The sequence below is a fragment of the Triticum aestivum genome, chromosome 5B (assembly GCF_018294505.1).
Source record: "Triticum aestivum cultivar Chinese Spring chromosome 5B, IWGSC CS RefSeq v2.1, whole genome shotgun sequence".
Lineage (NCBI taxonomy): Eukaryota > Viridiplantae > Streptophyta > Magnoliopsida > Poales > Poaceae > Triticum > Triticum aestivum.
In genome coordinates this window covers 9,854,555-9,865,084 of record NC_057807.1, presented here as the reverse complement: position 1 = coordinate 9,865,084, position 10,530 = coordinate 9,854,555, and the positions used below count along the sequence as shown (strand labels likewise).

Here is a 10,530-nt window from a genome sequence, read left to right as displayed (position 1 = left end):
TTTATACAAGGCAAAACGTTCTGTCAAATGTGTACGTGGTGGTGTTTGGAAACATTATTGTGATGTTTCAAAACAAAATATACCTTTATACAAGGCAAAACGTTACTTTGTGGTGGTGTATATTCTTGTTGTGTGCTTCCATACTATTCCTTTTGCGAAGCAAATGTTCTCTCAAATCTGAATACTATTTTTGGTACACCAAGTAATGCTTCCAAAGCAACTAAAAAATGCTACCTATCATGGAAATAATGCTTCCATAGATAGAAAAATAAAATGATTTGTATCACTACCGAATTATATGTTTCCATAGCAACAATGCTTTCATAGATAAAAAGTAATGTTTCCATGCAACCTTACCCTGAAAATTTTGCATCTGCAATTTTTTTTTCTTTTTTTTACGTGTCTGTTGGAAGCAAATCACAAGTTTCAAAATCAAAAAAGAAAAACATGTTGCGCTGCAAAGAAAAGCATCTGTGAAAATAAATATATTTCTAATATTTGTTTGTTGGAAGCAAATCACAAGTAGTTACTAGGAAACTGATTAGACATAATTAGTGGAAAAATCCCGTAACAAATGTGGGGCACCCTTTAATGAAGTAATCAAACACACCATGCATGTGGGTTGTACCACCAGATCTGACGAACATGATACTACATCTGATCCTACGGCCATTTACTGGTCTGATGGGACGCAGGGATCAGTAGTCCGATCCCTAGCGGCTCCCTAGAATAAATGAGTATAGCACATACTACTACATAATATATGGAGTATTTCTACATCAGACTTAATAAGGCTCAAGACCTAATTCATACTAGTTCTCTGCTCCAGCTGTTGGATTTCATATTAATTCATACTCATCAGCCTTTTGTTCTTCACAGTACTTCCTCAGATCCTCTGCAAACTGCGCGTCTCTCCTAAAATCCAAGATGAAATCTGGGTCCAACAATCCATCCGCGTGCACCGTTCCATAGTCGGTAATATCAATATTACACTCAAGAAGTTCTGACGAATCTGGATACACAATCTTCCTCGCAGACCCCTCTCCATAGTAGCAACGACCTGTCACCAAAACCAAAACTGATCATTATGTATCAATCACAACATAACAGCTCCAATTACCGCATCTCATAGCTATTCTTCAAGGTGAAATGTTTGGCAAACCCTGTCTATTTGCATTGGTTTCACTAACCAGACAATAAAGACAATGACTGTTTAACAACCGTTCTTGACACGAAAAGGAAGGTTGGTAGAGAAAGTGTATCCCAAAAACATCTTCAGATGTTAAAATATTTTACACACATTCAGCAGCAAAAGCACAGAAATGTCTTGAGTTCGGTCAGAATTGCTACATTCAAGCCGCACCAATCGGTAACATGTCATATGCACATGATATGTATCAGGATTCATAGGTGTGCACAGAAATTTCACTGGCACTTGTGTATATAAGTATGAGCACATGGCCTTTTAAAAGGAATAAATGGGACCTGACATCGTGGATAGGTCCTTGTGTTTGTTTTCTATTCAATGTGTCTATGGCTTCTATTGCAGGAAAGACTGGAGATTGGAGATTGGAGATTACTGTCAACTTGTACATCACCATTCCATATGATAAACAGGTGTGCAATCAGGGCAGGACTGTAAACTGGGTTGCGAATCCAAAAGAACATGCACTCATCGATCTGGAGAAAGATACTGATATTACAAACGGGGCAGCTATCAAAGGACGACTTTCAGGTTTCTTAAAGGGAACAATATGCATCCCAAATTGGCTTCAGATGCTCGGCTTCTTGACATGCTAAGGTCATCTGATGTGGTGAAGATAGTGGCCAAACGTGAGGGGGGGGGGGGGGGGGGGGGGGGTAATTCCTGCTGTGGGCAAGGAGAGGTGTGCTGGAGCCAATGTGGTGGGCTAGGAGAAGCCTGCTGCAGAAGACAGCAAGAGGAGGAGATGCGTGGAGCGGACATGGGAGAGGAGGCGATGCTTGCTGGTGGACAAGGGGCCAGAATGGGGAGAAGAACCTGAATATGGTCAAACAATTGCAGGGCCATCGTGTTTGCCAAAATAAAAGACCACCCAATGGAATCCTCAGTTTAATCAAATTAAGTATCACGGTTGCCTTCTTGATGTATCTGAATGACCATAAACTAATTATTCCAAATGAACGCTGATCTTAACCTTATTACCCTGATGGCTGGTCCACAAGTAGGGATGCAAGCGGGCATCCCGCATAAGCCCGCCAAAACAGAAATTTAGTTCAAACTGAACTAAAGCTGAACCGGAAAGATTATAACTAAGTTGATTTACTTTGACTACAAAGCGGGGTGGATCGCGCCTTGCATCCCTATCCACAAGTATGTCGAAAATGGGTGTATGCATAGCCGTTAAGTTAGGTTGATGTATCATCTTATATATAGAAAATGGCGTACCCATTAAAATGCAAGGAACAGAATGCTGAAAAGTGAAAAGACAGTGAATGTGCATGCAAAACATAACTGAAGTGACCATAAAAGAAAGGTGGGTGGAGCTCATTCAGACATGAAGTGGACATCAGTGATAAGTCAGGATGAAGGCGGACGCAGACATCCACGAGCCCACGTCGTCCGCGCCGCAAAAAACACCCAAACAGCCTTGCGGATGAGCCACAAAAATGAAGCGGACTTGGCCTGCCTAGCCCGCTTGGCCTGCATGGCCTGCTAACAGGAGGAAATCCCAACGAAGCAACAATGCAAGCCAGCCAATAGGGCACACCGCCGTTCGCCACAGCCGGGCCGGCGTCCCGCTCGTCTCCACATGTGCTCTCCGCCGGTGCCAACCCTGCTCCCTGCTTGTCCCCGCCCGTTGAGCAAGATGTCCGGTGCTGCGGTGGACGAGCACAAGAAATCGGCGGAGGAGGACAAGAATCCAACGAGAGATGATGAGAAGGTACAGCTCTGATCATCTCTCCCACCTATGCTTAGTGTGATTTACTATAAGTATGCTCTGATTCAATGTGATGTGCTCAGTTCTTTCCAAATAGTGTTGATTCTTCAATGAAGCCACTAGAGTACTTTGATAACATAAATAAAAAATAGCCTCTCTCTTACAAAAAATAGGATAAATTCCCTACTAGAAGGCTGGAACTTAGAAGGCTGTCAGTTCCTACTGTCAGTAATTGCGGCCCTGGAACATCCACCATTCCTACTGTCAGTTTACTTAGAAGGCTGGAACTTATTAATGCACTTCAGTTGCAGCTAGCAACCAAGAACCTGAGAATGGAAATAAACTGCAGATTGTTGGCTTGGAATAAGGGTGAAAAAGATCGGATAATTTCCGTCTGAATCCGGTTTCGAATCCGGATTTACAGGATATGGGACAAGGATTTACCTATCCGGTCGGATTCGGAACCGGATATCGGATACCAAAATCGAATTCGGAATAGGACATGCTACACAATTACACACGATCAACACATGTCACTATACAGCTCGAGTCTAAGCCTGTAATGTTAGTATGGAACCCATTTGTTTTGGAATCACTTGCGTGTGAGGCATCATCTTCAAGTGCAACGATAATTCAGCAAGTGTAGGCCATTGGCTATATATGGCCGGCGGAGGACTAAATTTATGTTTTTTTAATGGCTAGATGGAACTGTTAGCTGTATTAATGCTTTGATGTATCATTTGTTGCTGTTTTTGTCCGATTATTTTTTTCCGCTTCCAGTCCGCCGCCGCTCCATAACCATACCGTGTCTGTTTCCGCTATTATCCTGCGTATTCCATATTCGTTTCCGTAACTGCACCGCTTCTGAATCCAAAGAAAAATGTGGAATAGGATACGGTATGGGCATTATCTGTCCAAATCCAAACAGTTTCATCCTTAGCTCAGATTAATAAACTGCAGCGCACTTCAATAAACTGACTGCATATTGAGCACTCTCTTATTAGTATTAAGCTGCAGCACACTTTAATAGACTGAGTGTACATGTGGTTTCTTACGTTAATAAGCCGCAAAACACTCAGATTGATGGCTCATTACTGTCAAGTTGAACATATAGTACAGCTACGGCCCCTCTAAAATTGGTCCTTTATTTTTTGAGTATATACCATGTTTCATATTCGCTCAGAGTGATACGGGAGAGCTGCAGCTGCAGCAGCTGTATGGCGGGAGGTAAGGACTGTGGCAATCACATAAAGAAGGGCCAGGTCTGCTTGTCTCATGATTTTGCATCTTAGTATTTGTTCTCTCCTAGTTATGAATGTTTCTTTTTCTGCTCTAAGTCAAACTAAACCAATGTTATTCTGCTTCAGATTTCTTCTCAGGATACTCTCAAGACCAAGGAAGACAGGAAGAATGGAAAGAAAAAGAGGGAAGAACTGCAGCAGCAGCTGGACACAGTCACTGAGAAGACCCACCTGGGGATTGATGGCTTCATGCTGAGCCGGAAGAGAAGAATAATGGAAAGAAAAAGAAGAGGGAAGAGCCGCAACATCAGCTGGATGGCGCTGCTGAAAAGACCAAGCTGGGGGTTGATGCAGAGCCGGAAGGCGAGGACTGCAAGACCAAGAAAAAGAGGAAGAATGAAAAGAAAAGGAAGAGGCGGGAGATTCAGCTACAAGAAGAAAGGGCGAATAGGATCAACACAGATCTAGAACAGAAGAAAATAGAAGATAAATGGGAGAGGAAAGAAAAAATGAGGGCAAAAAATGGAAAATGATAAAGGACATTAAAAAAAAAGAAACAGTGGAGTCATGAGCTTGCCAACAACAAAAATAGTGAGATCTCCACATAAACAGTGGCGTCTGAGTTGGCATTCAGGTGGAATGGTCATTAGCGACCATAGAACCAGGCTGAAGAGCGACAATTTTGAGGCGTTGAGTTGCCTCCAGGATTGGTTAAAATCTGCTGATTTGAATCCTTCAGACCCTATACCTACCACTAAAATTTACGACGAAGATTGCTTGATAAGTTGACAATAAGCAAGTCTCCATTTCCTGCACATTGTGACATTTACTTTCTTAAGGAATGCTTTTTGTCTCACATGCCTACAACAACCTAGCAGCTGTTCTACCAAGCAAGCAAATGCAACGAAGGAAACACCATCTCTTCTTTGTCACAGTCGAAGGGGAGTGCATGGTCGTTAGGGCATCACAACTGCCTGCGGTACGTTTTTCCTAAAAACTGCCTCTGTAGCAAACATTCTCAGATGTGAATACAGATGCGGCAGGGGTAGAAGATGACGACGATGCACTGCTAATATTAAACTCGGCATGGGTAAGCCGATTTTCATACTAAAGAAGCATTCTTGCGGCTGTAACAAGTAACACTACCTGAGACAGTACGTGTTTATTCTTGTCACATTCTAAATTCTGAAGAGACCTACTACTATGCACATAGACATATGTGTACTTGATAGTTTTATATACTGCAAGGAGTTGTTTGCATATAATGTAGTTTATGTACTTTACATGATACATGGTTTCCTTTTTACCGGAATGGTTTATACAACAACTTTAGATTAAAACTTTCACATGATCTGCTGTGTGCACAATCAAGAAGCAGAGAGGAAGATCTGTCAAGAAAAGAGGATGCCAAAATGAAGCTGGTACTGTACTTTAGCTAATCAGAATTACGATGTATGCTTATTATGCTGAAATATTGAAGTTGGTACTATACGTTAGCTAATCAGAACTCCTAAAGGGGCATGAGACTCTTTTGTATTACCATTACTCTGAATTCTTGGAAGGAACCTGAACCTTAGTTGGCAAGAAATTCCCTTTTATTTTTTCTGCTAATAGGCAAGGAATACAAGAGTAGTAGTACTATTTAGTTGTCAGATGTGTGATGAACATGATTAGCAAAATATATGCAAACAAGTGGTGAAGTACAGTCTGAAGAAGTTGACAAGTGTATGCATCAATCTAATTCTAAAAATATTCTTTTTAAAGGAAGACAAGGCTCGTGTCATGTGCTTATTATGCTGAAATGTACTTTGGTCTTTGGCTATTAACCTGTACAAGCTATGCATGTTTACATTATCTGAAAGCCCCAGTTCAGTACAAGAGCCAGCATGGCTTACATGAGCTAGCAACATATTTCTAAGTCTGGGTGTCCAACAGCAGTGTCCGCATAGCACCAGCAGCCAGTATGGAAAGCTGGAGTGAACCAGCCTGAGTGCATGTACAACAATCAGTGGTACGCAAAGCAGCATCTGCATCTGTCTGCTGGACAATAGCAGGCAGTCCTGGTCGCAGACGCGGCTGATACTAATCCTGCGATTAGCTAATGCCGAACATTGCGGACAGGCCGCAGGCGTGTCCAATTGCATCCTGAGTGATAAGTGTTGCATAGGTAGACAGACATAATCTAGGGTCAATGATTCAAGTAGGTAAAATACCAGAACCTGATCATAGTGCACAATCTAGACGATGGTGTGAAGTGAAATGTGACACATCCCAGGGTTTATGCAAAATATGACAACCAAAGTGACCAGAGAAGGTTGAGTGGAAGGTGGTGATAGAGAGGCATGTTCATAAGGGTAAAGAAGAAGCAGGATTTCTTTGTGAATGAGCTGGTGGCTGAGCACCTGACACTGATGGATGGCCTGCTGGTGCCTGAGCACTTGCACTGATGGATGGCCTGTTGGTGGCATTGCAGAAGGGCATACTGAAGATCTACTATGCTTTCACTAATTCAAAGAAACTATACTTTCAGGCAAGAGTTTCTAATTTTTGCAGTGGATGTTTTGCCCATATGTTTGTCTATACCAGTTCATATAATTGATATATCATGATTCGTTCCAGTCGGCCCCATGATTAATGATTTCTCATTCAGACTGTGTTTGCCAAAATAAATAAATAAAACACTCAATGGACTCTACAATTTAATCAAATCAAGTGCCGTGGTTGCCTTCTTGAGGTATATTCACAGGACAATGCATGTCATGCTTGGAAAACTCAGTTTTTTGACCATAAACTAGTTATTCCAAATAAACACTGGTCTCTCATGGCCGATTCACAAGCATGTCGAAAATGGGTGTATACATAGCCGTTAAGTTGTTGTATCATCTCAATCTCGTATATGAAAAATGGTGTAGAATTAAAATGCGAGGAACAGGCTGCTGAAAAGAGAAAATCCGGTGCATGCAGTGCCCTACATAAGGTCTTCTGTATGGAAGCTATAGTAGAATATTTTAATGTTTCTCTCTTTGATTGGACGAAACGACAAAGCATCGTAAGATTGAAAAGACGAATGGGCCTTAATGGAAATCAAAAGGCTTTTCGATGAAACATAAAACTAAAAATCCTTTCGTTAATGTTTCAAACCTACATGGCTGCTCATGCTAACTGGAAGGAGTGGGGACGTACCAGTAGATGTCAGGGGTAGAGGGCAGCAGAAACTTGGTTTTGGCGGGTCAGGAAATGGCTCATTTATTTCGGCAAAGAAGAGTTGGTTATCAGATTCAGAAGCAGCCACAAAATTAACATGATAGGAAAGCCTGTCTAGGGATCTGGGAGCAGCCACCAAACCACAGATAAAACTTGGCTCATATTTTGGTTCCTAAAACAAGAAACAGCAAAGGTCAAATGAGGCACCTGAAAGAGATATGTTAAGAATGTAGTATGTACCCAAGAAAGAAACAATGAACACAAACAAAGCCATGTACCAGAGGATGATCAAAGGCATATTTCTTCAGCACTTGCGCAAGCTCAGCGCGGATGAATAACTTCATCTCGTTATAACATGACCTCTTTTGTAGCAGAGTCTCCTTAGCCTCGTTGCACAGTTCAGCCGCATTGGGAGATACGGGAGCCACCAACAGCAGTGCACTATGTTTGAGAGTGGATATTATTTCCCCAAGAGACTCAGAGGAGATCCTGCCATCGGCGCTAGTGGCCAGCAAGAGCCGCAGGTCAATGAGCCTGTCGGGCGCCAGGGAAGCGAAGAATGATCCCAGCTCAGCATGTTGTGGGTGTCGAGCGGCTGCGGCTGCGTCAGTAAACTGCAGCGAGGTGTGCGTCTCCTGGGACAGGTCACAGCGTTTGCAGGAGAGGTGCTCCATCGCCCGCTGCGTCGAGCATTGGGACTCGGAGCTTGCTCGGACGAGGGCAATGAGGCCTTCCAAGGAACGGACCTCCACACGAAGCATAGAGAGGGTGTCGAGGATGTCATACACGTCTACTTTGCAGTCAGCTGACGATGGGAGCGGGCACAGTATGTGGTGGCAAATGGAGTTGATGATGATGTTGGAGACAGGGTCCATGGGGCCATAGCAGTGGCCAGCGAATAGGATGTGGGGGATGAGGTGGAGCCACATAGAGGGCAGCATGGCGAAGACTTTGAGATAGAAGCCGTGGATCATGTCGTGGAGCCTCATCCTGAGAGACCTGGTGTATTCGCAGGCATCGCCAGAACAGATCATGACCGCAGAGCCGAAGTGTGCTTTGGCGGTTTTCACAACCTTGTGCAAACAGGATGAGATCATGGATCTGTGCTCGTGAGGAGACCGCAGGGCCGCAAAGTGGTGTCCATGACGCTCGACCTTGATGGTGAACATTTTGAAGCCATGGGAGCCTGTGGTGTTGGAAATGTCTAGTCTCCCTTCATCAGCCTTGAGGTCCCGGCAGTAGACAAGTAGCTCTCTTCCGCTTGGCCGCAAGCTGAACTGAAGATCCAAGGGGGCACCGTCCTGGTATCGCAGCAAATCCATGATGGTGATGACATCATCGACGGTGAGCTTGCGCCCTCCCTTGTCGAGCAAGGGGGCGGAGTCGCAGAGGCACTGTTTGGGCAGGGGCGACGCCTGGAGCCGCACCAGGTCATCAGGCGCAGGGTGCCGCCGGCCACAGCTTGCGGCGTACTTGAAGGCGGCTTGCGTCCTTTGGGAGGCAGGGTCGGGTGGTGAAACAGCAGCAGCGTGTAGATCGTGCTCGACCAGCTGGACTGCGAGGGCGAGATCGGCGCGTGCCCAGTGGAGGTAGCGGGTGGCCTGTTCTTCGCTGAGGCATCCGAAGTAGGCAACCATGAATCTGATGAGAGCCTGGCGGGACGCCCCAGCAATAGAGTACCATGTAGCCCTGCGGGTGGACGGCCCACAGGTAACCCTGCCGGAGGATGGCAAAACCCAGCTGGTGTTCCAGCTGCTGTAGTCACTGGGTTGCACCCTGCCGGCGGCCAGCCTCTTGGACCTCCTCCTGTCGGGTTTTGCCATGTCCCCGAAGTCGCGCGGGAGGAGGGCGACGGTGTTGAGGATGATGTTGGTGACGGGGTCGAGGAGGCCGAGGCAGAGGCCGCCTTCGCGCATGGATACGGCCAACTGGTCGGCGGCTTCCACCGGCATGTCGTGGGCGGGCAGCCGGCGGAACGCCTCCTCGTGCAAGTCGAGGAGGAGCTCCAGGAGATCGGCGTCCAAATTCGATTCGTTGAAGGGGGGAGCGTCGCACTCGCTGAGCAAGCACGAGAACAGCCCCCTGCGCTCTCCCAACTCTTCCTGGTGTCCGGCGGAAGGCGAGGGATCCATTTTCTGCGGTTGGGCGGTGGCGGCGGCGGCGGCGGCGGATCTAGGGTTCGGTGGCGTGGGATTGACAGCACAAGACGATTGAGAGACTGCCTGCCGCTGGAGAAGACCACGGCACAACGCAACGCCTCTGGTTGGTATGGGCCTGACCAGCACATATGGATGGCCCCGAATCTTCTTTTCTCTTTTCTTTTTTCTTTTTTTACTATCTAAATAAGTGCTCTTTTTTTTACTATCTTTAGAGGAAGATTTTGATCTTTGCTGGCACCTTGGTTTTCCACATTTTTATGTCCAATATTTCATCTCACCTTTCGAGTTAGAAGAACCATGAACAATTTCTTTCTACAAATATATGAATGCTTTTTACGCAACCATATTAGTGTTGCGTACCACTAACACATTAAATTGGCGCTAAAGGCGCCAAATAGGAAATACCCTTGCGAGGCCGGCCGACATGTCGTCTCGAGTGCATGAACTGCGTCAGGCCCAACAATGCAATCACCTTCGGAGTTAGAAGAACCATGAACAATTTCTATAAAATGTGTGAATGTTTTTTATGCAACCATATTAGTGTTGTGTACCACTGACATATTAAATTGGCGCCGCTAAAGGCGCCAAATAGGAAATTCCCTTGCTAGGTCGACCGATGTGTCGTCTCGAGCGCATGAACTGCGCCAGGCCCAACAATGCAATCACCTTCGGAGTTAGAAGAACCACAAACATTTTCTATAAATATGTGGATGTTTTTTACAAATGTATGACATAAATTTGTAGACACATACAATGATATTATTTTCATTATGAATAAAGCATTTGTACATAAAGTCGTCAAAGTTTGCTTGCACACCCACGGAACATCCAATGAATTTCAAGATGCAGTTACAAGACCAACCATGACATGACATGACATGAAAAAACCAACAATGATGTGTGCCTGAGCATCATTCACCATAAAAAATGGTAATTTGGGAGTCTTGAACATCAACTAAAGTTAGTTGATCGATGCATTGCGGAACCTTGAGCTTTTTTAGAAGC

At 44.9% G+C, this 10,530-nt stretch overlaps 1 protein-coding gene across 1 annotated transcript; it reads right to left on the bottom strand.

Moving 5' to 3' along the window:
* Positions 1 to 470: 470 nt before the first annotated feature.
* On the bottom strand, positions 471 to 9,626 carry LOC123110098 (uncharacterized). The gene is made up of 3 exons (XM_044530531.1): positions 7,645 to 9,626; positions 7,346 to 7,538; positions 471 to 1,060 (listed from the first exon to the last, which is right to left on the bottom strand). The coding sequence occupies exons 1-3, from the start codon at positions 9,496 to 9,498 to the stop codon at positions 840 to 842; spliced, it is 2,268 nt and encodes a 755-aa protein (XP_044386466.1). The 5' UTR covers positions 9,499 to 9,626; the 3' UTR covers positions 471 to 839.
* Between the last annotated feature and the right edge of the window lie 904 nt (positions 9,627 to 10,530).

Excerpts from the sequence above, each read along its gene's own strand:
- LOC123110098 (XM_044530531.1), bottom strand. The coding sequence starts at position 9,498 with ATGGATCCCTCGCCTTCCGCCGGACACCAGGAAGAGTTGGGAGAGCGC. Across the intron at positions 7,539-7,644 it reads ATGCCTTTGATCATCCTCTG|GAACCAAAATATGAGCCAAG; the intron begins GTACATGGCTTT and ends TTCTTGTTTTAG. Across the intron at positions 1,061-7,345 it reads TCTACCCCTGACATCTACTG|GTCGTTGCTACTATGGAGAG; the intron begins GTACGTCCCCAC and ends TTTTGGTGACAG.